The sequence below is a fragment of the Canis aureus genome, chromosome 19 (genome assembly GCF_053574225.1).
Source record: "Canis aureus isolate CA01 chromosome 19, VMU_Caureus_v.1.0, whole genome shotgun sequence".
Taxonomy (NCBI): domain Eukaryota; kingdom Metazoa; phylum Chordata; class Mammalia; order Carnivora; family Canidae; genus Canis; species Canis aureus.
In genome coordinates, this window is record NC_135629.1 from 45067935 (window position 1) to 45094432 (window position 26498).

Sequence of the window (26498 nt, forward strand, 5' to 3'; positions counted from 1 at the left end):
AATGTTATATAATTAGAGCCGTGTAGTATGTAGTCTTTTCAGATAGGCTTTTTTTGCTTGGTAATATGCATTTAAGACTGATTCTTCTGTATCTTTATATGGCTTGACAGTTCATTTCTTTTTAGCACTGAATAATATTCCATTGTCTCGATGTCCCACAGTTTGTTTATCCATTTAGCTACAGTAGGACATCTTGGTTGCTTCCAAATTTTGGCATTTGTGAAGGAAACTGGTATAAACATCTGTGTGCAGGTTTTTGTGTGGACATAAGTTTTCAACTCTTGGGTAAATACCAAGAAACATGATTGCTGGATTGCATGGTATGTTTAGTTTTGTAAGAAACTGCCAAACTGTCTTCCAAAGTGGCTGTGTCATTTGCTTTTCCCTCTGCAGTGAGTGAGAGTTCCTGTTGCTCCACATGCTCGCCAACATTTGATGTTCTCAGTGTTCTGGATTTTGGCCATTCTAATACATGTGTAGTGGTATCTTGGTGTTTTAATTTGCATTTTCTTGATGACATATGATGTGGAACATTTTCTCATATGCTTATTTGCCATCTGTGTATCTTCTTTGGTGAGGTGTAGGTTAAAATCATCAGCTCATTTTTTAATTGGTCTTTTTTCTTCTTGTTGAGTTTTAAGAGTTCTTTGTATATTTTGGATCATAGTACTTTACTAAATGTGCCTTTTGCAAATATTACCTGTCAGTCAGTGGTGTGTCTTCTCTTGATAGTGTCTTTTGCAGAGCAGAAGTTTTAAAAAAATTTTTTTAAAGATTTTATTTATTTATTCATGAGAGACAGAGAGAGGTAGAGACACAGGCAAAGGGAGAAGCAGGCTCCACACAAGGAGCCTGATGTGGGACTTGATGCCAGGACTTCAGGATCACGCCCTGAGCCGAAGGCAGACGCTCAACTGCTGAGCCACCCAGGCATCCCGGAGTTTTATTTTATTATTTTATTTTTTTTAAAGATTTTATTTATTTATTCATGAGAGTCACACAGAGAGAGAGGCAGAGACACAGGCAGAAGGAGAAGCAGGCTCCATGCAGGAAGCCTGACGTGGGACTCGATCCCGGGTCTCCAGGATCAGGCCCTGGACTGAAGGCAGTGCTAAACCACTGAGCCAAAAATAAATAAATAAAAATAAAAATAAAAATAAAAATAAAAATATAAAAATAAAAAAAATAAAAATATAAAAAAAATATAAAAAAAAATAAAAATAAAAATAAAAATATAAAAAACAAACCACTGAGCCACCCGGGCTGCCCCTGCGAGTTTTAAATTTTAATGAAGTGAAGCTTATCAATTTTTTTCGTGATTGTGCCTTGAATGTATCTAAAAAGTCATCACCATTTATGAGGTCATCTGGTTTTCTTCTGTGTTATCTTCTTGGAGTTTTATGGTCTTACGTTTTACATGTAAGTCTATGATCCATTATTAGTTAATTTTTGTAAAGGGTGTGAGGTCTGTGTCTAGATCCTTTGTGTGTGTGTGGGGGGGGATATCCAATTCCCCTTGAAAAGAATCTGCTCCATTGGACTGCCTTTGCTCCTTTGTCAAAGATCAGTTGCCATGTTTATATGGGTTTTTTTCTGGGCCCTTTGTTCTATTGATCTGTTTCTCTATTCTTTCACTAAACTACCCTGCCTTGATACTGTAGCTTACAGTAAGCCTTGAAATCTAGTCATGTCCGTCTTCTAAAATTGTTCTCAGTCAATATTGTTTTGGCTATTCTGGGTCTTTTGTCCCTATGTAAGTTTTAGAATCAGTTTGTCAATATCCACAAAAGAGTTTGTTGGGATTTTGATTCAGATGGCAATGAATCTATAAATCAAGTTGGAAAGAAGCAACATCCGGGCGCCTGGGTGGCTCAGTTAGTTGAGCACCTACTTTTGGCTCAGGTCATGGTCCCAGGATGCTGGGATCAAACCCCATGTCGGGCTCCCTGCTCAGCATGGAGCCTGCTCCTCCCTCTCCTCCCTACTCATGCTCTCATTATCTCTGTCGCTGTTTCTCTCTCTCAAATAAATAAAATCTTTTTTTAAAAAAGGAAAAAAACAACATCTTGACAATATTGAGTTTTCCTATCTATGATTAAGGAATATCTTTCCAGTTATTTAGTTCTTTGTTTTTGGGTTTTTTTTTTTTTTTTAAGATTTTATGAAAGAGAGAGAGAGAGGCAGAGACACAGGCAGAGGGAGAAGCAGGCGCTAAACTGCCGAGCTACCCAGGGATCCCCTATTTAGTTCTTTGAATGCATTCGTCAGAGTTGTATAGTTTTCCTCATAGAATTTGTTCGTATTTTATTTTTTATTTTTTATTTTTTTAATTTTTATTTATTTATGATAGTCACAGAGAGAGAGAGAGAGGCAGAGATATAGGTAGAGGGAGAAGCAGGCTCCATGAAGGGAGCCCGATGTGGGACCCAATCCCGGGGCTCCAGGATCACGCCCTGGGCCAAAGGCAGACACCAAACTGCTGAGCCACCCAGGGATCCCCCAGTTCCAGGAGTTTTTTAATCAATTTTTTTCTACATAGATGATCATGTTATTTGTGAACAAAGTTTTATTTCTTCCTCAGTCAGTGTGCTTGCTCTTTCCTTTTCTTACTGCATTAGCTAAGACTTCTAGTACATGTACTAGTGTTAAAACTTATTGGTGGGGTGGGATATTCTGACCTTGTTTCCATTCCTAGTGGGAAAACTTCTAGTTTCTCACTATTAGTTTGATGTTAGCTGTAGGATTTTTTGTTAGATACTCTTTATCAAGTTGAGAAAGTTTTCTTATGTTTCTAGTTTACTGAGTGTTTTTATCATGAATGGGTGTTGGGTTTTGTCAAAGGCTTTTTCTGCAGCTATCAGTATAATTGCATGATCTTTTTTTAGCTTGATGTGATGGATTACTTTTTTTTTTTAATGTTAAATCAGTTTTGCATACCTGGAATAAACTTCACTGTGTGTAGTTTTTTAAAATTTAAAAAAAATTTAGGGATCCCTGGGTGGCTCAGCAGTTTAGCGCCTGCCTTTGGCCCAGGGCACGATCCTGGAGTCCCGGGATCGAGTCCCATGTCAGGCTCCTGGCATGGAGCCTGCTTCTCCCTCTCCTGTGTCTCTGCCTCTCTCTCTCTCTATGTCTATCATAAATAAATCTTTAAAAAAAATTTTTTTAATTGAAGTATAGTTGATACATAACATAGAGTTATGTATCTCTCCGCCTCTCTCTGTGTCTCTCATGAATAAATAAATAAAATCTTTAAAAAAAAACAACAATTACATACATCACAAAATGCTCACAGAAGTTCCCACATGTTACCGCACAAAGTTATTTTTGACCGTATTTCCTATGCAGTATTTTTCATCCCCATGACTTATGACTGGAAGTTTGTACCTCTTAAACTTCATGTATTTTGTCTGTCCCTCTGTCCCCCGATAATTCTTACACATTTGTGGATTCGGTTTGCTAATATTTGGTTAAGAATTTTTACATCTATGTTTGTAAGAGATACTGGTCTGTAGTTTTTTTGTGATATATTTGGTTTTGGTATTAGGGTAATTGGATAAGCTAGGAAGTATTTTTTTCTTCTATCCTGTGAAAGGGATTGATTGTAGAGAGTTGATACCATTTCTTCCTTAAATGTTTGGTAGAATTCACCAGTGAACTCCTGTAGGCCTACTGCTTTCTGTTTTTTGTTTTTTTTTTTTAAGATTTTATTCATTTATTCATAGAGACACAGAGAGAGAGAGGGGGGATCAGAGGCACAGGCAGAGGGAGAAGCAGGCTCCATGCAGGGAGCCTGACGTGGGACTTGATCCAGGGTCCCCAGGATCAAACCCCGGGCTGCAGGCGGCGCTAAACCGCTGCGCCACCGGGGCTGTCCTGCTTTCTGTTTTTGAATGGTTATTACTTACTTAATTTCTTTTCTTTTTCTTTTTCTTTTTCTTATTTTTTTCTTTTTCTTTTTCTTTTCTTTTTCTTTTCCTTTTCCTTTTCCTTCTTCCTTCCTTCCTTCCTTCCTTCCTTCCTTCCTTCCTTCCTTCCTTCCTTCCTTTCTTTCTTTCTTTCTTTCTTTCTCTTTCTTTTTTTATAATATTTTTAAGTAATTTCTACACCCAACATGGGGCTCAAACCCACTACCCCAAGATCAAGAGTCACATGCTCTACTGACTTAACTAGCCAGGCGTCCCACTTAATTTCTTTAATAGAAGTAGAACTGTTCACGTTGTCTATCTCTAGGGCAAAGAAGTATGAAGGAGTATAGAGATGCCACCATCTCCTTGTCTTTCTATCCCACCTTAGGTACCAACGTTAGTAGAGCTGGGGTTTCTTTCTGCTATCTTTCTTGTACGAAAAGAATTTACCACATCCCTGAGCCTGCACATTGCCTTTTTTTTTTTTTTTTTTTTTTTTTTTAAGATTTTACTTACTCATTTGAGAGTGAGAGAGAGAATGAGCACAAGTGAGAGGAGAGGCAGAGGGAGAAAAAGTCTCCCCGCTAAGCAGGGCTCCCAACTTGGGGCTGGAATCCCAGAACCCTGGGATCGTGACCTGAGCCGAAGGTAGTTGCCCAACTGACTGAGCCACACAGGCACCTCAAGCACACTGCTTTTATAGCAGAGCATTACGCTGTGACTGGAACCTCCAAGTTCATGAGTGCAGGTCTAGCCCCTTCTTGTCAAGAGCTGTATAGCCCATGCTGTACACAAGTTTTGCTTCATGGAGCTGAGCTGTGCCTCTTCCCTCTGATGTGGACCCCAGAGGTGGGACTGTCAGTTCAAGACATGCATAATCTGAGAGGTTCCAGGCAGGTGCAGAGGGAGCCATAGTTTCTGCCAGCTCTGAAGCCAGCGCCACCTGCTTCAGACTTGGGAGTAGGATTGGTAAGTGGACACCAAGGGGACCCTGGACTTCCAATGAATTGGGGGCTTTTGCCCAGTTGGAGTCTAGTCCCTGTCCATTCCAATGTTCATTGTTTCTGTTTTGGCTTCATTTGCTATTTATGCCTCTCAAGGGTACATCAGAGAGAAGCATAGATGTGCCAAGCTGTCAGGTTTAAGGCAAATCCTGCCCTTTGTGGCATTAGGTGTCTCTCCCAACTCAGGATTTCTTGATTTGAAGGCACTGGTGTGCTCATCTAGAGCAACAGGGGAAGAAGCCCTGCAGAGCCTGGGGAAGGTCTGACAGAGCCACCACTTTTCCTTTGACGGAGGAGTGCCTGATAGAGATGGTGTAGGGACTTGGAATGGCCAGTGGCTCACAGGAATGGCATGGTAACAAGCTGTGAGCATGTTACACTGTTCCTCAAGTTTGGGCCATCAGAGCCAGCAGCTACTGAAGCCTGGAAATGCAGGATGTTGTGATGGAGATCTCAACCCTTATATGACCCTGGCTAACCTGGGCACATGTGCACAAGGCCCAAGCTGCTCCTGCCCAGAATCAGGCAGGGGGCTTGGGCCCAGCTGACAATGTGCCCCCCTCCCCCTCTCCTTTGCAGCTTTCTATACGAACCCAACAGCCAAGGGTACAAATACTACCGCCAGAAGCTGGAGGAGTTCCGGAAAGCTAAGGCTGGCCCCACAGGCACTCTCATGGCACCTGACCTCAGCCTGAAACGCAAATCCCCTCCTGAGACCCCATCGGGGTCCTTGCCCCCAGCTGCTGCCTGCCCTGCCTCATCTGCCCCCTCGCCCGCAGTCACTCCAGCTCCAACCATCCCTGGGAAGCCAGCCACCACAGCCACTGTGAAAAAGAAGCGAAAGAGCCGGTGGGGGCCTGAAGAGGACAAGGTGGAACTCCCACCCGCCGAGCTGGTACAGAGGGATGTAGACGCCTCTCCCTCACCTCTGTCAGGTGGGCTGAACCCCTTCCCCCACCTCTGTCAGGACAATCTGGCTTCTTTCACTGAGATAATGTTTCCAAGGTTCACCTGTGCTATAGCATGTGTCAGAATTTCATTCCTTCTTATGGCTGAATAATATTCTATTTTATGGATGGACTACACTTTATCCATTCATCGGTTGATGGACATGTGGATTGTTTCCACCTTTTGGCAACTGTAAATAATGCTGCTGTGAACATTGGTCTGCAAGTACTATTTGAATCCTTGATTTTGATTCTCTTAGGTCTATACCTAGAAGCGGAATCACTGGGTCTTGCGATAATTCTGTTTAACTTTTTGAGGAACTGCCAAACTCTTCTACAGCACCTGCACCATTTGATAGTCCCACCAGCGGTGCACAAGGGTTCCCATTTCTCCACATCCATACCTTTTTATGATAACCATCCCAGCAGTTATGAAGTGAAGTCACGTTGTAGTTTTGAATTGCACTTTCCTAATGTGCGATGGTGTTGAGCATCTTTTCATGTGCTAATTGGTCATTTGTATAGCTTATATGGAAAAATGTGTTTTCGTTCTTTGCTCACTTTTAAATTAGCGATAGCTTAAGACAATTGTCTTTTTGTTGTTGAGTTGTAGGAGTTGTTCTTTATATATTCTGGATATTAACCCACTATTCAGATACATAGTTTGCAAATATATCTTCTCATTCTATGGATTGTCTTTTTACTCTCTTGATAGTGTCCTTTGATGCACAGAAGTTTTAAATTTCATCAAAGTTCAATTTGTTTTTGTTGCCTGTGCTTTTGGTTTCATTTATGAAACCATAGTTAAATTCAAGGTCATGAAGATTTGCCCCTGTGTTCTAAGTTTTTTATAGTTTTGGGACTTTGATCTATTTTGAGGCAATTTTTATATATGATATAAGTAAGGATCCAACTTTATTCTCTTGCATGTGGAGATTGGTTTTCCTGGATTCTTTTTGTTAAAGAGACTTTTCTTTCCCCATTGAATGGTCTTGACAGCCTTGTCTAAACTCAATTATCCTTAGATATAAGGGTTTATTTCCCGGCTCTCTATTCTGTTACACTGGTAACAGTGTCTGTCTTTAGGTCAGTACCAACTATTTGCTTACTGTAACTTTGTAGTAAGTTTTGAAATTGGGAGTGAGTCTTCGAACTTTGTTCTTCTTTTTCAAGCTTGGCTATTGAGGGTCTTGCGTTTTCAGGTGGGCTTCTCCATTTCTGCAAAAACACTGTTGGGATTTTGATAGGGATTGCATTGAGTCTGTAGATCGCTTTGGGCCTTATGGACTTGATAGCAATATTTAAGTCTTCCTTACAACAATAACCAGTCTTCCAGACTGGGAACACAGGATATCTTTCCGTTTATTTAGGTCTTCTTTAATTTCTTTCAACATGATTTATAGTTTTTATTGTATGTGTTCTTACATGGTTAAATTTGCTCCTAAGTGATTTTTTTTTTTTCTGATGCTATTGTAAACAGCAATAAATTTTTAAATTTTCATTTAGGATTGTTGGTTGGTAATATATAGAAATACAACTGATTTTTGTGTGTTGATGTTGGATCCTCTAAATTTGCTGAATTCACTTGTTAGCTCTGACAATCTTTTGATGGATTCTTTAGGCTTTCCTATATGTATAATTATGATCATGTCATCTGCAAATAGAGATAATTTTATTTCTTGCTTTCCAAGTGGGATGCCTCATTTCTTTTTCTTACCTAATTTCTCTAGTTAGCACTTCTAGTGCTAAGTTGAATAGAGGTGGGGAAAATGGGCATCCTCCCCTAGTTCTGATCTTAGGTGGAATGTTTTCGGTCTTTCACTATGATATGATGTTAGGTGTGTGTTTTTATATATGGCCTTTATTATGTTGAGGAAGTTCTTTTCTGTTCTTAGTTTATTGAATACTTTTATCATTGAAGGGTATTGGATTTTGTCACATGCTTTTTCCATATCAGTTGAAATGATTGGATGGGTTTTTTCCTTCAGTCTATTACATTGGTTAATTTTCTTATATTGACCCATGTGATATTGTGGTTTATAAGAAATACATATTTGGCCATTCAGATGACCAAAGTAATATTTCTCATATGTATTTGGTCTTTGTTCACAGTTCCTGGCTCACAGTTCCTCCTAAAACCCTTGGAATTTCCTGAGTGATAAGAGCAATGGGAGCATCTTTTGTTGTATTATTTGGTCTCCGTCCTCAGTTCATGAAAATGCTTCAGAGCCATAAAGGTGAAATGGGGGTCTTGTTATTTTATAATAAGCCCCTTTCCACCACAACTGGGTTTATGTTACTGAGGTGACTTTTGGAAAGCACCTAAGAATGGGGGCTGGTTGCCAGGGGAACCAACCATGAATAGAAGGTTGGAATTTTCCCATACTTTAATTTCCAGGGAAGGGAGAGGGGCTGGAGGTTGAATCAGTCAACGGTGGCTAGTGATTTCACCAATCATTCCTATGCACTGAACCCTCCATAAATACCCAAAGAGATAGGCCTCAGAGAGCTTCCAGTTTGGTGATGGTGTGGAGGTTTAGGGAGAGTGGCATGCTCAGAGAGCATAGAAACTCTGGGCACTTTCCCCATACCTTCCCAGGGCATCTTTTCCATCTGGCTTTCCTAACTTATATCCTTTTATAAGTAAAGCAGTAATCTGGTAAGTAAAATGTTTTTCTGAGTTCTGTGAGCCAGTCTCAAATTAATTGAACCCAGGAGGGGATCATTGGAACCTCTGATCTATAGCCAGTCAGAAGCATAGGTGATGACTTTGGCTTGCAGTTGGCAGCTGAAGTTGGCTGGGGAGGGGAGCAGTCTTATAAGACTGATACCTTAACCCATGGAATCTGATGCTACTACCTCCTGGTGGATAGTGTCAGAACTGAGTTGAACTATTGGATACTCAGCAGGTGTCTGAAAATTGCTCGTTGGTGTGGGGGACCTTCTGCTGCATCCCCCCAACACACACACACATTGGAATTGGTACCAGAACTCTATTTAAACAACCCTTGCATTTCTGGGATAAATCTCACTTGGTCATGGTGAATAATCCTTTTAACATGCTACTGTATTCAGTTTGTTGGCATCTATATTCATAAGGAATGTTGGTCTGTAGTTTTCTTGTGGTGTCTTTGCTTTTGGTATCAGGGTAATACTAGTGTTATGGAATGAGTTAGGAAATACTCCCTTCAATTTTTTGGAACAATTATTAGCATTAATTGTTCTTTTAAATGGTTGGTAGGGACGCCTGGGTGGCTCAGTGGTTGAGCGTCTGCCTTTGGCTCAGGGTGTGACCCAGGATTCCTGGGATCAAGTCCCACATCAGGCTCCTTGCATGGAGCCTGTTTCTCCTCCCTCTACCTGTGTCTCTGCCTCTCTATCTGTGTCTCTCATGAATAAATAAACAAAATCTTTAAAAATAAATAAATGAATCAATGAATGGTTGGTTGGTAGAATTCACCAGTAATGCCATCTGGTTTTGGACTTTTCTGTGTTGGGAGATTTTTGATTACTGATTCAATAATCTCTTTACTCGCTATAAGTTTATTCAGAATTTCTCTTTGTTCTTGAGTTAGCATCGATAGCTTATATGTTTCTAGGAATTGGTTCACTTCATCTAGATTATCCAACTTGTTGGCTTAAACAGGTATTCAAAGTATCTTTTATGATCTCTTTTTACTTCTATAATTTCATTAGTAATATTCTCTCTTTCATTTCTGATTTTAGTGAGTCTTTTTTTTTTTCCTTAGGAAGTCTGCCTAAAGGTATGTCAATTTTGTTATCTTTTAAAAAAACCCAAGTTTTGGTTTTGTGGATTTTCTCTATTATATTTCTATTCTCCACTTCCCAAATCTTTATTTCCTTCCCTCTGCTAGCTCTGGAATTAGTTTTCTTTTTCAGTTCTTTAAGGTGTATAGTTGGGTTATTGATTGGAGATAATTCTTTCTTAATGTGTGTGATTATAGCTATATATTTCTCTTGTAGCACTGCTTTTGCTCCATCCTGTAAGTTTTGGTGTCTTCTGCTTTCATGTTCATTCACCTCTTAAATATTTTCTAATCTCTCTTGGTGATTTCCTTTTTAATCTATTGATTGTTTAAGAGTGTGCGGTTTAATTTCCACATATTTGTGAGCTTTTCAGTTTTCCTCCTGTTAATGATTTCTAGTTTCATTCCATTGTGATCAGAAAAGATTATGATTTCAGTCTTTTAAAATCTACTAAAACTTGGGGCACCTGGGTGGCTCAGTCAGTTGGGCATCTGCCTTCAGCTCAGGTCATGATCCCAGGGCCCTGGGATTGAGTCCCGCATCAGGCTCCCTGTTCATTGAGCAGTCTGCTTCTCCCTCTCTCCCCCTCCCTCTCCTCTTCCCTGCTCATGCGCTCTCTCTCAAATAAATAAAATCTTTAAAAAAAATTTATTGAAACTCATTTTGTAGCCTAACATGTAATCTGTCCTGGAGAATGTTCCCTGTGCACTTGAGAAGACTATATTCTGCCATTGTTGGGTTGCATGTTCTGTATACATCTGTTAGGTCTCATTAGTTATGGTGTTTAATCTTCTATATCCTTATTGACTTTTTTTTTTAAAGATTTTATTTATTTGAGAGAGAGAAAGCAAGAGACAGCATGAGTAGAGGGGAGAGGGAGAAGCAGACTCCTCAATGAGCAGACTCCTGGGAGGGAGCCTGACACAGGGTTGGATCCCAGGGCCCTAGGATCATGACCTAAGCAGAAGGCAGATGCTTAACCCACTGAGCCACCCAGGCACTCCATCCTTATTGATTTTCTATCTAAATATCCTGTCCCTTATTAAAAATGGGGTTTTGAAGTCTCTAATTAGTATCGTAGAACTGTTTATTTTTCCCTTCAGTTTTGTCCATTTTTGGTATATATTTGTTTTATCTTCTTTCTAATTCAAGTTTTTTATCAATATAGAAATTCTTTGTCTCTTGTAATCTTTTTTGACTGGAAGTCTATTTTGTCTGACACTTGTATGACCATCCCATCCCCCTCTTGGTTACTGTTTAAATGAAGTACATTTTTCTGTCCTTTCACTTTCAACTTATTTGTGACTTTGTATCTAAAGCGAGTCTCTTGTAGATAGCATCTACATGGATCCTGTTATCTCCTTTAAGCTTTAAAGTGCTTGGATCCATTCTTGTCATAGAAAGCTCAGGAAATACATGATGATAAGTACCATGATTGCCACAGTCAGTTTTGCACAGTCCACTCCAATATCTGCCTACTTGACAATTTCAGAGATGGCCAATGTATGGTCTCATTTCTCCTTTTCTAACACAAACCCACCAGGTTAGGGAGTCTATTGTCGTCCCATTCTGCAGGTGAGAACAGGTGACAGAGACTATCTGCGGGCATCTAGCTTACTGTCCTCCACTCAGCCTGTGCTGCAGTCTGAACCCTCTCAGCCTCCCTCACCCCTGGACAGACAAGCATAGAGGAGTCATAGGTGCCCTGGTGCTGACACTACATTTGTTTTGCAAGGATGGGCCGAGAGGGAAGGCAGCTCACCCAAGTCACATGGCTGGCCTGTCAGCCTTGCCCATCAGTTTTGCCCATTGGCCTTGCCCGTCCAGCTCTGAAGGTGGTCTTTCAATCCAAGGAGTAAGCTAGTGAAGATTCTCCTACACCCTGGGGTTCTAGGTAGCAGGTCTCCCCAGGATTGAGGGTGCTTCATGTCAGATTGCCACCAAGTGCTGAACTCTGGTGCCTGCTGTAATGGAGGGTGCTCAGCCTTGCGTGCTGCTCTGATGCGTCCATGTCGTGATTCGTGATTCTGTCTCTGAGGCCTGGCCCCAGCTCCTAGCTGGTGAGGAAGCCTCCCCTGTGGTCTAGTGTACAGGCATAGGCTCTAAAGGCTCGCATCCAGGTTTAAATGCCAATGGCCCATGTCATCCCTGGGAGAGTGTGAGCAGCCCCTACCTGCTTGCTTGCTGGTAAAAAGGCCCAAGGAGAGGGACAGTGGGCAATGTCCAGGCACAGAGTGGACTGCTCAGACCTTGACTCTCTTGCCCTGTTCATAAGGCTCCAACACAGACCTTTCAGGAAGGTATTAGGATATAAACTTGGGGTCAGGGAGCACTTGTGGGTGGTTCTTGGGGGTGAATCCCCAGCCCTAGTGTGGTGGGAGGACCTAGCTCTTTGCACATGCCAGAAGGGCCTCTCCTCTGTACCTCCGTCTGCCCAACTTCTCTCCAGGAAGCTACTGCCTGAGGGGTGGTGGTTTCCGCCACCCAGATGGGGCTGTCACAGCATCTTCATGTGCATTAGTGTTGCTGGCTCCAGTCAAGCTCCAAAACTGATGCCAATTTAAATGTCAGTTGCTTTGAGGATGGTCGGCTGCCTCCCCGGAAGGAGCTAACAGCTACACAGCTGAGTCTTATGCCAGACTCTGAACTCTTGTGTGTCTATGCTGCGTTTCTTTTCCCTGAAGGGCTTATTTCCAAGAGTCCATGTGTGAATGCACGCACACAGGCACATGCTTATTTCTACTTTCATGTCTCTGTCTTGTCACCCATCAGACATGTGACCTTGAGTGAGGCCCTGGACCTCAAAGTTCTGATGTTGGCATCTGCAACATGGGGGTATAGAGCGTGCGTGGAGAGGTCACGTGAGGGTGAAACTGGGTGCACGAGATATAGCACAGTAAGGCCCTCAGGGTCATCATGTGACAGGAATAACAACTGTTGTGATGTGAGGGCTCTGGCATGTGTGCTGTGTGCTTCAGGTGTTGTCAGCGCATGGGCTCTGTGCCACATGCAGGAGCCGGTCTGGACCCGTGCATCTGTTGCTGACCAGCCTGTGTCTTATTTCCAGTTCAGGACCTCAAGGGGCTTGGCTATGAGAAAGGGAAGCCTGTAGGTCTGGTGGGTGTCACGGAGCTGTCAGATGCCCAGAAGAAGCAGCTGAAGGAGCAACAGGAGGTAAGTCTGTGGGGTAGAGCAGACAGGCTCCAGAGGGGCTGGTGGAGTATTGTCCCCTGCCTCGTCTCACAGTTCCACGGTCATGTCATATTCTTTCTGAGCTTCTCTGCATTGAGTGGATCCATTTCAGGGGAGAGGTCCTTGGGCAGGCATGTCCCTGTCGGCCCCATCCCACCTCCCAAAGGCCTTCCCCAGCCTGCATTGAACCCAGAGTTGAGGCCTTCTCACACTGCCTGGGCAGTCCCTAGGCTGGTGCTCTGCAGCTGCACCCCACCCAACGCAATTGTGGGCTATTCCTGACTAGGTAGGCTCCATTTTAGTTTTCTGTCCACTATCCTCCAACATCCGGTACAGGATAGGCCTGGCTAGCACTGGGTGCCCTGAACCATGTGACATATGCTCATTTGATGTTGGGCTGTGTTGGAGTGAGAGCTTGCTTTGCTTCTCTGCTGCTTTCCTGGGGAACTACAGGTATCCGTCTGTTGGTCCTTGAGGACAGCTCACCCCAGTCATCACCTTCAGGCTGGTAGCTGTGCCACCTCAGCCTCAACCCTTCCGTGGTCAGGGGCCTGCGGTACCCTCATTTGGTCCATAGCAAGGGTATCCAGGACATGCTGTGCTCCAGGCCAGACTGGGTGAAAACAGAGAAGAGTTCTCCTTGCTCAGCACAGGGATTCAAAGAACCCAGGGCATGCGCTGAAACAAGACTTTGTATCTTCTTGAGCACTTGCTCCAAGCCTTGCTCATGTGTCTGTCCTAGGGAGGGCAGAAAGCGGGAAGGATGAGGGCACCTGACACGCATAGGTAAGGCAAAGGGGCCAGCCCCTTGCACATGTGGTACGTGGCATTGCTCACTGGTATGTGCCGCCCACAGATGCAGCAGATGTATGACATGATCATGCAGCACAAGCGTGCGATGCAGGACATGCAGCTCTTGTGGGAGAAGGCCCTGCAGCAGCATCAGCATGGTTACGACAGTGATGAGGAGGTGGACAGTGAGCTGGGCACTTGGGAACACCAGCTGCGGCGCATGGAGATGGACAAGACTCGGGGTATACCAAGGAGCACCTTGTGGGTGGAGTGAGAGGGTACCTGGGTGAGGCCATGCCCTCTGCACCACAGGCTCAGGAAGCCTCACTCACCTGCTTGGAAAGGCACCTGGAGGCACCACCTGCCCAACTTGTATGGCCTTGAGCAAGAGACTTGGCTTCTCTGTCTCTGTTTCCTCTTTGGAAAAGAGTGGTTCTCTAAGTGTTCACTGCTGTTTGAACATGGCACTTAGCAGGGCTGCCTGTAGGAGCAGGGTTTTGGGTCAGGGTCTCCCCCTCATTCTCCTACGACTCCCTGCACCCTCCCAGGATTCATATCTGTGTTGGGGGGCCACCCTCTTCCTCTCTCACTTTTCCTGCTTCTCTGGGCAGAGTGGGCCGAGCAGCTGACAAAGATGGGCCGTGGCAAGCACTTTATTGGAGATTTCCTGCCACCAGATGAGCTGGAGAAGTTCATGGAAACCTTCAAGGCCCTGAAGGTGAGCTGGGAGGGTCTCCAGGCACCAACCCCTGCTGTGGGCTGTCCAGTAGGCAGCCACTCAAGTGGCCCAGCTCCTCCTGTTAGCCTCACGAGGCAGGCGCCTGAGGCAGCCTCAAGGCCCCCCTCGTTCACAGGATAAGCTGGGCCCTCTTGCCCAGGAGGCATCTGTTGATGATAGACACCGTCTGTGGAGGGATTTAGCAAAAAGCAGCTCAGCTGCCGCTTTAGAAACAGTTCCCAAGCCTTCAAGGAAATTCTGCTTTCAGTGGAGCCAATTAAGTGCAGTTTATAGGCAAAGCGTTCCTCAGGCAGAAGCCCCCATGGACTGGGTTCTCCAGAAGAAGAACTTCGCATTCCTCCCATGCTGTCATCATGCTTCTGAGGAGAGACAGCTGACGGGGCACATCCCATGTTATCTTTTAGGGGATTTTTATAAAACTGCTTTTGTACCACGTAACCTCATCAACAAGGCAGTCACCTGTGCTTGCTTCAGCAGCACATGTACTAAAATGGAAATGATACAGAGATTAGCATGGCCCCTATACAAGGATGACATGCAAATACATGAAGCGTTCCATATTTTTGAAGACCACGGGTGGGGGACATTTGTCATAAATAAACAGTAACCCCCCCCAAAAAAAAAATCAAGGTGGTCACCTTATTGACCACATCTTCTCAGCATTCTGTGCAACGAATTGCCCTCGGAATGTAGGGCTTTTCTTTGTTGATGAACCATTAATCTTTCCCGTGGTGGGTAAGGCCTGTGTGACTCGTCACTTTGCCCTCTTTTACTTTGCCCCAGGCAGCTTGGTACAAAGTCTGGCCCTAGGGACCCTGAAAAGGAACATCTTGGTCTGTTGTCAAGGAATCTGACTTGGTACAGAGGATGCAGTTGGGCAGGTGGTCCCAGCAGTCAGTGAGGCCATTGGTGGTGGGCGGAGCAGAGTCTAGTGTTCAGGCCAGTGCCAGGACCTGGGACAGTTGCAGCTCCGGTAGATGACAGCCACCTCTTTGCCCTGCAGGAGGGCCGAGAGCCTGACTACTCAGAGTACAAGGAGTTCAAGCTGACGGTGGAGAACATCGGCTACCAGATGCTGATGAAAATGGGCTGGAAGGAGGGCGATGGGCTGGGCTCAGAGGGCCAGGGCATCAAGAACCCAGTCAACAAGTGAGTGTATGCACCCTCTGCAAATCCTCCTGCTGGCATCAGGCTGGCCCTCTACTCACTTGGTCCTGTCACCCCCCTGCAGAGGCACCACCACAGTAGATGGAGCAGGCTTTGGCATTGACCGGCCAGCTGAGCTCTCCAAGGAGGATGATGAGTATGAGGCCTTCCGCAAGAGGATGATGCTGGCCTACCGCTTCCGGCCCAACCCCCTGGTGCGTGTGTCCCCAGCCCCCACCACAGCTCCTGGCTAGGCTGTCCAGAATCTCAACAGGGGAGATGCAGTGCTGGTAACAGAGCTGTCCCTCCTTCCCCAGTCCAGCTAGTCCAGGTCTCACTAGCAGCTCTTCCACCTCCCTCCCCTCTGGAGAATGTGAGCTCAGCTTTCCCTGGCATGTTCTAATGGGCAGGAGGAACTGCTGTCTATGGCATTGACCCCCTTCCTGTGTTATCTTTTTTGCCTCCCACAGAACAACCCCAGACGGCCTTACTACTGAGTATTCTGGAAAAACCACAAATGTATTTTCCAAATGACCGACCATCCCTGGACTGTGGAATGTTCCGGCCTGCATTTCTGCCTGCCTTTCCCGTTGTCTCGAGTGTCGTGCCGTGTATTAAAGTTCCAGTGCTTGCCTACCATGGCAGCCTGGTTTTGCCATCACCAGAAACCCCTCTGTTTCCTTTAGCAGCAGGGCTGGACTGGGCAGCTGGGGCTGGGATGCTGCTGGGAAGATTCCCTAGTGCCTAAGAAATACAAGAGAACCACCTAGACCTTTGTCTGCCTATGGGGCCATCATCAGCCTAGGTTAGAGTTGGGAGGATCTACAGACCCTCTGAGAGGGGCTGGTGGCTGATCAGTTAAGACCTGGCTGCACCTGGACGAGGGGCATCAAGGATCTTCCAGTGTAGCACTGTGCTGCAGGAGTTAGGTTGGAAGGGGTCCCAGGACACTGCCCAGCTATCCTCAGATCTGCTGGGCAGGTGGACCTAGGGCACGCCTGTGCCAGTCACCTCACCAGCAGGTGGCGCTGACAGCCCCTCCCTGCAACTAGCCCTGGGTCCTGTCCTGCCAATGGTTTGGACACATGAGGCCCTGGGGCTTGTGCCTCTGGGAGACAACTTTGTGGACAGATGAAGCATGCCAGGTGCATCCAGGACTGGGGGGTCTCAACAGCAAAGCCCAACCTGGGATGACATATGCCACCCTGTCATCCCCTCCATGGACATTGTTCCCAAGGCAGGGCAAAGAGTAACATTCGCATGTGTGGAGGCTACCCAGTGGTCCTGGGTCTTTAGCACAAGAGTATCTCTGGGGGGAAAAAAAGTAGCTCTGGGCAGCCAGAAGCTCCACTGATGGTGACCCTAGGCCTTGGTCACAGGTATCTCGCCATCCAGGTCAAGGTCACCCTTCAATTGAATTAGTAACCTGGAGGCTCTCCAGATTCAGCCCATGGACTTGACTCCCAGGCAAGTGGAGAGTTGGAAGAGAATGGCACCCAAATTCAATGTGCATGTACAGGCATATCCTGAACACAGGTGCAAGGCCAGGTTGCTAGACAGAACCGGATCAGACACCCCTGGCCCTGCAGGGGTGGGCTAGGGTGGCAGGGCTTCCTGGAGGAAGGGATATTAGGATCTGCTTTAAGGGGTGAGGAAATACTAGAGGGTCCATCTTGCAGACAGAAAAGAGGCCTGGGGGTGTCGGCACCACTAGAATTGGGAAAAGTCAAGAAATGAGACTGGAGCCTCAGGTCAGCCCAGAGGAACCTGAACTTTAACCCCGTGGGCAATGGACAACTGGGAGGGAAGCTGTCAGGTTGGTGGCCTGAATATCATCTTGTCACCCAGGTTCAGAGATGGGACCCAGCTGGCACAAGGCCAAGGGATTGCATGGAAAAAGGGTGAGGGTTAGAAATTTCCCCACCAGCAGACTGGGGGCCCCCTCAAGGGCAGGTATTGAGTGGAGACCTGCTCACTGTTTCCTAGTAACCACAAGTACCACATGGGCCAGAGTTCAAAGCTGGTTGGAGGGAGTGGCAAAGACTGCTGTCTCCTAATTTTTGCCCCACCCTACTATGGTCCCCTCCCTGGTGCAGCCCCACCTACCCTTTGCATTTTCCCCTGGACGCATTCCAGCCTCCTGTAGGCTGTTCAGAATCCTCCCTCAGCTCTCCCCTTTGAGCCCCCCAACCACACCCCGGCCCCAGGCCAGAGCCATTCTCCTGGGCAGAAACATATTCCAAACTCACCAAACTAGCAATCCACACCTAATCTAAACCCATCCTTAGGACTCCCTCCCTTTGACCCCACCCACTGAGCAGGGACGCTGCCCTGAGGTGCCCAGGCTATATGGGAGGAACACAGCACACACGTCCTTCAAGGGACTCCCCAACCCATGACCTTGGCTGCCTGCCTCCAGATGATCCCCAGAGTCAAAACTTTACACTGGGACACACGTTTAAACATGTGTGGCCACTGTGAACATTCAAATCTAAGGGCCCTGAAGGAAACTCTGTGTCCAAGCAATGGAGGTTCGTCCATCAGCGCGGAATGCCTCCAATGCCCACTTGATCCTAGAGGGAGGAATGTCTAGGGAATGTGGAATTAAAAAGGGACCCCTTTTGGGGAGCTGGGTGGCTCAGGTCGTGATCCTGGGGTCCTGGGATGGAGTCCCGCATCGGGCTCCTGGTGGGGAGCCTGCTTCTCTCTCTGCCTGTGTCTCTGCCTCTCTGCCCCATGAATAAATAAAATCTTAAAAATAAAACGGGACCAGTTCAGGGTCAAGGTAGGTACACGGGTCCTTAGGACAGAGAGAGCAGAAGTGCAGAAGGAGGTCTGGAGAACAAATTCACTTAGAACGAAGTTGCTAGCCCGGGGTCTCCAGGTTGCAGTCCCGCGCCTCAAGAGCGGAAGCGTCCAGAGACAAGGTATTCTAGCCTTTACTAGAGAAACTGAGGCTGGGCAGCGGGGAAGGCTACTGAGAAGTGAGGGGAGAGGAGGGGGAAGGGACCGCTGCAAGGGCGAGGGGCCTCAGGCTCCCCAGGACGCGCTGGCCTGTTAGGGAACAGCAGCCAGCCCTTGGCGCAGCGGGGGGCGACCTTTGCGCCGGGCGGGGCGGGGCGGGGCCGGCCTGGTCCCTGCTGACCCCCCCTCCACCTAGACGCGCGGGCCGCGGAGTTGCGGAGCGCCCTGGAGGCCGCGCGGGGACCGAGCCTGGGTCCAGGCGCCGCCACCATGGACATCCCGCCGCTGGCCGGCAAGATCGCGGCTCTGTCGCTCGGCGCCCTCCCCTTGTCCTATGTGCTCAGCCACGTCTCGGCGCTCTCGCAGTGCGTGAGGGGAGGGGCCAGGAGGGGCCGGGGCGGCCTCGGGGGAGGGGGAACGGGGGACCGGGACGGCGGTGGCGGGAGGCGAGGATGCGCGGGCGGCGAGCCTGGCTCCCCCGAGCCCTGAGTCCCTGCGCGGCTCCTGCCGGGAGGGAGGGGGCTAGGCCAGAACTGTCCCCCGCCATGCAACCTGAAGGCCCCTTTCCGCGGGCCTGGCAGCTCTGTGTTGATGGGGGGGGGGGGGGGCGCTCCTAGGACATTTTGGGCTTGAAGGGAAAGGAGGTTGAGAAACAGAGCGGACCCCCCCCACCCCCAGGGCAGAGTTTTGGAGGGTTTCTGGGATCTTCCCAGGGATGTGCCCAGCTCCAAAGTTACCAAAGGTCAAAGTATTGCCCCAGATAAGGTTCTGATTACCCAGCTCTTGACACACGCACACTGGAGTTCTGTTCCACCACCCCTCCATCGCCTATCGCAGGCCTGAGACTTTCTTCTGTTAAAATTTGGCCCACCCTGTCTTTAGCCTCAGTGTCCCCCACATGCTGTGACCTCTCTTGTCTCCTAACCCCAGCCCTGTGGATCTTGTCACTAGGGTGCCGGGCATCTGCAAGCCCTCACACTCCCCAACCTAGTTCAACTCAAGACATGGGGTAGAGGGAGTCTTGACTGTGGGGTTGGCTCCTTGGGTACAAATTCCTGCCTCCATCCCCCTGGATCCTGGGTGAGCCTGATTGCTTCTGGGAGCCTGTGTTTCTTCAGTGTGTAATGAATATAATCCTAGACCTCATCCCATAGTTACAGTTAAGGATTACAAATCATGTGCATAGGCTTGTGTGGTCTCATCTGATTAGTATAATTGTCATTGTTGGTCAGATAGGGCCAGGATGGGGATCTTAGGTGTCAAAGGGGTCCGTGAAAAGGTAGGAGCTTGAAGAGAGTGTAGGGGAGTGTAGGACCTTGGAGAGCTTTCCCACTCTTACCACTAGTGTTGGAGGCTTCCATCCTGGCTTCTATTTATTATCTATGCAACTGGTTGACCTGTCTTACCTGGTTGATTGGGACAGATCTGGGCAGGGGTTGGGTGGAGTTGATAGAAGCATTTGGACTTCAGCTGGGAGGAGTCAGGAGGTTCAGAAAGTGAGGTGTACAGTGCTGAGCACTAGAGACCTGACAGGTTTAGAAGCTGGGTCTGGCCACACAGTGGCTTTGTGGTGTTGAATGACTGGCAGCAAACCGAATCAAACATATATCAGCAAGTGACGGGATGGATTGTGTAGTCAGAAAGAGTTAACTGATGCCCCCTCTGTACTTGGCCTAAGTTTGGCAATGAGTCTTTCTAGGGAGTCAGGGAGGGCTTCCTAGAGGAGGAACCATGAAAGATAGGCCATAAAGGGTCAGTAGGAGTTTGCCAAGTGGAAGAGATTTCTGGAAGGAGTTTCCAGGAGGGAGAAACAGCTCAGGTAACAGCCTAGTGATGGGAAAGGGCAGTTTCAGGATAGGAGATTCCTGGATGGAAAAATTTCAGTCTCAATATCTGGAGCATCCTGGAACCTGCTTTTGCCCTCACCAGGGTGGGGTGGGGCCTCAGCACTGGGCCTGGCTTCTCTGACTTGTTTTCCCTCTTTATAGCCCCCTGGGGCTGGCATTGATGAGTGCCCTGATCCTGGGTCTTCTTTTTGTGACTATCTACAACTTGTCCCCCGGCGAGATCTACTATGACCCACTCTATGCTGGTAAGTCAGTAGGAGAGAACGGTGTGAGCAGGGGCCTCCTCCATCCCCTTAAAGGGCTTCCATCAGACTGGAGAACTTCAAAGAGACTGGAGAAACCTCATTGGTTGGGGAACCTCAGAGGACCTCCCACTTCAGACCTGGGGCTCCTGAGAGCAGGACTGTATCTTTACATCAGATTGGGAGCCCCTAAAAGACCATACTTCCTCATCACTTTGGGATTTCCTGAGGGCAGGGTCAGTGCCTTCTCAGCCTGAGGACTCCCAGAGGCAGGGACTGTGCCTCCTCAAGAGGCAGGGCTGTGGGTCATGTGACCTGTGGACTGGTGACTGGGAGCAGCTGAGCCTAGTTCCTTACCTGGACTCTGGGTCCCAGACACACTGCCTCAGGCCCCGCCCCCACCTGGGCCATGCCCCGCCCACTCTCCCCACAGTATTTGCTGTCTTCTCCTTCACCTCTGTGGTGGACCTCCTGATTGCTCTCCAGGAAGATGGCTATGTGGTGGGCTTCATGGACTTCTATAACAAGGAGGTATGTAGGGGGTCGCCAGGGATGCCTCCTGCCCTGCTGCCCAGCTGAGCCCTGACCTGCCCCTGCAGGGAGAGCCCTACTTGCGCACTGCACACGGAATCTTCATCTGCTACTGGGATGGCACGGTTCACTACCTCCTCTACCTGGCCATGGCTGGTGCCATCCGCAGAAGGTTCGTGGGGGGATGGGTGAGTGCCACTTGGATCCTGGGAAGGAGATCAAGTCCTCAGATGGGGTCCCAATCCTGGATGCAATCAGAAGTGTCTGTAGAGGAAAGACCTCTCTAGGGCTCCAGCCAGGAGTGGTCAGGAGAAGTTTCCAGGGAATGTCACAGGAGTGAATGGTAGTCAGCTCTCTTGTCTTGTACACTCCTGTGCCTAGGCAGCCACTTCTGTCCTCAGACAGACGATCTGTTCAGTCCCTCATTCATCTCCCTGTTGTCTCTTCTGTCCTGGACAAAACTGGGAGGGACCTAGAGTTGAGGAGCCTAGGGTAGACCCTTGCTAGGGCTCTGAGACTGGGGAACAGGCATCTATTGGTCACCCCACATCCCCTGCCCCAGGAAGAGATACCGGAACCTTGGACTATACTGGCTGGGATCTTTCATCATGACCATCCTTGTGTTCCTCCCAGGAAACATCCTTGGTAAGGACTTGGTTTTGAAGGATCCCATCTCCTCAGTCTGGGTCACTGTGCTACACCTAGAAGGTTCATAAGTAGGTCTTGGGAGGTAGAGGGGAGAGGCAGCCCAGTATGTGGGGGTGGCTGAGCAGGAGGGACACCCAGGGTGTATCAAAGGGGAGCAAAGAACAGCTGAAGCATAGAAGCCATATCCAGAAAGTAAATTGAAGCAGGCCGGGCTGAGGAACATGGACACCACCTTATGAGCACTGGGGAGCCAGAGGTGCCAGAGCTTGAATAAAGATTGCATTTGTGAATTACTACTTCCAGCCAGGGGGTCTGGTGTGACTCATGGGTCACACCAGGCCTGGGTGATCCTCACTGAGTGATACTCCCTCCCTCCTACCATGATAGGTAAATACAGCTCAGAGGTCAGACCTACCTTATTCCTTGCCATCCCCTATGTGCTAGTCCCATGCTGGGCTGGCATGAGGATCTTCAACCAGTCCAGGGCACCAACCTGCTGTAACCCCACTATGGTAAGTGCCAACATGCCCTTGGGATCCCTGGGTGGCGCAGCGGTTTGGCGCCTGCCTTTGGCCCAGGGCGCGATCCTGGAGACCCGGGATCGAATCCCACATCGGGCTCCCGGTGCATGGAGCCTGCTTCTCCCTCTGCCTGTGTCTCTGCGCCCCTCTCTCTCTCTCTGTGACTATCATAAATAAATAAAAATTAAAAAAAAAAACATGCCCGAGTGTCCCTCATTAGAGTTACTTCTGATCGGAAACATTGGCTCTTTGGGGGCGCCTGGGTGGCTCAGTCGGTTAAGTGTCTCCTTCGGCTCAGGTCATGATCCCAGGGTCCCTGCTCTGGCTCCCTGCTCAGCTGGGAGCCTGCTTCTCCCTCTGCCTCTGCTTGCTGCTCCCTCTGCTTGTGTTCTCTCCCTGTCAAATAAATAAAATATTTAAAGCGGGTGGTAGGGGCACTGGGTCATGCAGTGGTTGAGCTTCTGCCTTTGGCTCAGGTCGTGATCCTGGGGTCTGGGGACCGAATCCCACATTGGGCTCTCTGCGGGCAGTCTGCTTCTCCCTCTACCTCTCTCTCTGTATACCTCATGAATAAATAAAATATTAAAAAAATAAAAGAAACATTGCCTCTTTGGAAGCATCTCCTTGGCCATTAGGAAAGAAGGGATGAAGCCTTATTGAGTGCCTGCTGGATACCAGACTTCTCACACTGTCTGTCTCCTATGGGGCAGGTACAGGAGGAACAAAGAAAGGGCATCCTGAGACGTCCAGTTGACCTGGCCCTTGTCATATACCTCACCCTCACTGGACTCTTCACCTTCTTCCGGGGCCTGGTGAGTCTGCAGTTGTCAACCCATCTTTCTTCTGCCTCCAGCCCACTCTTCTGTCCCCGTCAACCGTGTTCCTTTAGCCAATGCAAAAAGGCCACTGCTTGCCTTTCTCATCAACCAGGGAAGTTCTTCATCAAGTCTCATCTGAGTGTTCCATGACAAAGCCCCATTCTCTGTACCCTTCCCAGCCAAAGAGAGAGAACCAAGGCTAACGGAGGCCAGAGCAAGGGGTATGGGACTCGCTTGGGAGGGTAGAAAAGGCTTCTTGTGGGAAAAATGGCTTCTTGAGGTAGGTTGTTGGTTTGTCTCTCTACTCCAGGTGGTGCTTGACTGCCCCACAGATGCCTGCTTTGTCTACATCTATCAGTACGAACCATACCTACGGGACCCCGTGGCCTATCCGAAGGTGCAGGTGAGAGGACAGATGGGAAGAGAGAGCATATGGTCCTGCCATGGATAGAGGTCTAGCAAGTCCTCTTTGAAGCAGGTATCAGAAACACAAGTCAGTTTGTTGTCCTATCAAAAATTCATTTTGGAAGACAGATATGGTCTTCAAGTATGGCTGGATCTAGGAGCTAAGGCTACCTGTGTCTCTGGGCTCTGTTTTCTTTGCATGGACTCCACTCCCAAGTAGTCACTCTGTGGGATTGCAGAGATAGTCTTGGGCAGCTCCAGGCTGCCATCTGCCCTACTTAGCCACCCCAGAGGAATGTGAGCTTTTATATCTCCAGAGCTTAAGCATAAATCTCAGGCAGGCTTTGATTGGCCCACATGCCATCATCACTGAATAATATGCCCATCCTGTCACTGATCATTATGGCCGGGGGGCAGGGGGGACTGGAGTGTTCCAGTTGGCCAGGCCAGGGTCACCTGCCACTTCTGGAATAACGTGGGTGGGTTCAGTGTGTGCATGTATGTATGTGGTGGAGCTCAGGGGGCTGGATACGCAAGGGAAACAGAGGAGCGATGTACACAGGGTTGAGATGTGCAGAGAGCCTGAGGTCTGAGATTGGTCAGATCCTCCCTGGGGCTTCCACCTCAGGGGTGTCAGGAAGGCAGCTGCTGCTCATTCTATTGGCTGTGTGTCCTTCAGATGCTGGTGTACATGTTCTACGTTATGCCCTTCTATGGCCTGGCTGCCTATGCCCTCATCTTCCCTGGCTGTTCTTGGCTGCCTGACTGGGCCTTGGTGTTTGCTGGAGCTGTTGGCCAGGTGTGGTGTGGGGCGGGGGAGGTGTGGTTGGGTCTGTAGGGAAGAAATTTTTCTGCCTGCCCATCAATTGCTTTTGTGCTCTCCCTGAACAGAGTGATGCTGAGCCTCTGAGAGGCCCCAGCCCCAGCTTGGTACCCTAGGATTCCCTAGTTACGGGGAGAAAGTACCTGACCCAAACACTCCCAACCCTATGGGGTCATAACTAGAGAGAGGAAAGGATAGGGGCTGAGAGCAATTCCAGAAGGGGAACGTTTCCTAGAAGAGTGGGCATAGGAGCTGGGCTTTGGTGTATGGATATGAATTCTCTAGGCAAGGAAGAGCATTTCAGAAATGGGAACAGCATAAAGACATAGAGGGGGATAGTGGTTTAGTAGAACCACAACACAGAGGCAGAGGCAAGAGAATTTGACAGCTAGATACTGAAGGCTTTGAACTCTGAGCTGGGGGAGCCATGGAATGTGTTTGAGCTGTGGAGGGCCCAGTCAGAGCTGGGGGGCCTGTTTCAGGATTCCTGATGGAAAGTTATGAAGCCTGAGGCCCGAGCAGTGGAGACCTGGAAGACATCTCTGGGGTAGAATCAACAGGATTTGTGTCAAAGGCAGCTGCCTGGGGTAGGGAGGAGGAGCTGGACCCAGGTCAGAGATGGAAAACAGGGTCCAACAGTGTGAAGATGGTAATGGTTAGACAGCTGGGGAGAGGTTCATAGACAGACAGGAAATGTGGACCCAGAGATATTTAGAGGCAGACAGATGAACTAGAGAGGGGAGACATGTCAGCAGCCAGTGAGAGGGACAGGGACCCCCTGGGCTCCCTAAGGTGGGATGTTGCTGGGACTTGTTCTCTCCTGGCTCCTGACATACATCTTCCTTGTGTGGCCACTAGGCACAGTTCTCACACATGGGTGCCTCCATGCATCTTCGCACGCCCTTCACCTACCGCGTGCCTGACGACGCCTGGGCCAGCTTCTTCGGGTACAACCTGCTATATGCGCTGGGTCCCCATCTGCTGGCCTTCCGCTGCCTGTGGTGGCCTGCCTTCTTCTTGCGCCCACCCCCTGGTCCTCTGGCACACCACAAGAAGGAGCATTGACAGGGCTGGAGACGACCCAGGACTCGGTTTCCATGCCCAGCCAGCCCTGCTGTGGGAAGGGTGGGCCGGGTCTCTTAGAGATAGAAAGTACATCTCCAGGTGTCTTTGGTTCTGGCTATGGTGGTATCAGGCCAATGAGCTGGATGGGAGACCCAGGGGACACATGTGCCCTTGAGGCCTAGACATGTTCAACTGTCATGGTACCCCAATCCCATACAGACTGTTCTACTCCAGAATTTACCCATCATACCCCCATGGATCCTTTTAGTAAAAAACCTTCTGATGCCCAAATATTGCTGCTGCCTGAGTGTTTCAGGATTCAGAGGTGAAGGACTTGCTTCATTCACCCCATGAGGGCCTACCCATCACTGCCAGCATGACCACCAGGAGCCAGAGGTGCTGGACAGCAGAAGTCAGCCTCTGGCTGGTGTGCACAGCTCCATCTTCCAGATGGGGAAAATGGAGGCTCAGAGAGGTCCAAAGACCAGCCTGAGGTCAGTCAGGAGAGAAACACCCAAAATCTGACAATAAATTATAATAACAAATGGTGTGGCACAGTTATTAAGCACCTACCATATACCATTACCAAGGGCTAACCTCAAGTGTTATAATGCTGGATCTCACCCCATATTCCTGATGGGGAAACTGAGCTCGTAGGCTGCAAATGTCCTGATCAGAGGTCATGGCTCCTGGATGCATCTGAGCTAAAGGACTGAGCCCTGGCCTAGCCCATCCAACCGTGGACCCTATAACCTTGACTCTGCTGTATGATTGGCTCATATTTTGGGGAAACTGGGGCTGAGGAGGCAGCCAAGGGGTTGGGGGGAAAGGCTCTTTTTTTTTTTTTTCCTGATTTGATTTTTGAACTTGGGTAAAGGGCCAGGTTCGGGGTGACTCAGGCCCAGAGTGGGTCAGAGGCTTGATCAGGCTCCCCTGCTCACCACCCCTACCAACATTTTTTAGGAACCCATTGTATGTCTAACCTTTGGATCTTCACCAAAGAACCAGTACTTGGGGTGCCTGGGTGGCTCAGTCGGTTAAGCATCTGCCTTCAGCTCAGATCATGATCTCAGTGTCCTGGGATGGAGCTCCGCATCAGGCTTCCTGCCCAGCAGGGAGTCTGCTTCTCCCTCTGTCT

At 48.4% G+C, this 26498-nt stretch overlaps 2 protein-coding genes and 1 non-coding gene across 3 annotated transcripts in view; all 3 read left to right on the plus strand.

Moving 5' to 3' along the window:
• SUGP1 (SURP and G-patch domain containing 1) overlaps window positions 1-16164 on the plus strand; it is a 31496-nt gene extending 15332 nt beyond the window's left edge. Inside the window, exons 8-14 of the mRNA XM_077859261.1 lie at window positions 5492-5847; window positions 12695-12801; window positions 13676-13853; window positions 14223-14329; window positions 15354-15499; window positions 15582-15711; window positions 15967-16164. Coding sequence (XP_077715387.1) covers window positions 5492-5847; window positions 12695-12801; window positions 13676-13853; window positions 14223-14329; window positions 15354-15499; window positions 15582-15711; window positions 15967-15993 — 1051 coding nt within the window. The 3' untranslated portion in view covers window positions 15994-16164. The remainder of the gene's footprint in view (window positions 1-5491; window positions 5848-12694; window positions 12802-13675; window positions 13854-14222; window positions 14330-15353; window positions 15500-15581; window positions 15712-15966) is intronic.
• LOC144291299 (U6 spliceosomal RNA) lies at window positions 14812-14915 on the plus strand. The gene has a single exon (XR_013358605.1). It is a non-coding gene; the product is annotated as a U6 spliceosomal RNA (small nuclear RNA).
• A 2466-nt stretch (window positions 16165-18630) lies between the features above and the next one.
• TM6SF2 (transmembrane 6 superfamily member 2) lies at window positions 18631-25905 on the plus strand. The gene is made up of 10 exons (XM_077859266.1): window positions 18631-18825; window positions 20449-20552; window positions 20983-21080; window positions 21149-21252; window positions 21643-21725; window positions 22116-22240; window positions 22960-23061; window positions 23378-23470; window positions 24152-24271; window positions 25154-25905. The coding sequence occupies exons 1-10, from the start codon at window positions 18731-18733 to the stop codon at window positions 25358-25360; spliced, it is 1131 nt and encodes a 376-aa protein (XP_077715392.1). The 5' UTR covers window positions 18631-18730; the 3' UTR covers window positions 25361-25905.
• The last annotated feature ends 593 nt before the right edge of the window (window positions 25906-26498 follow it).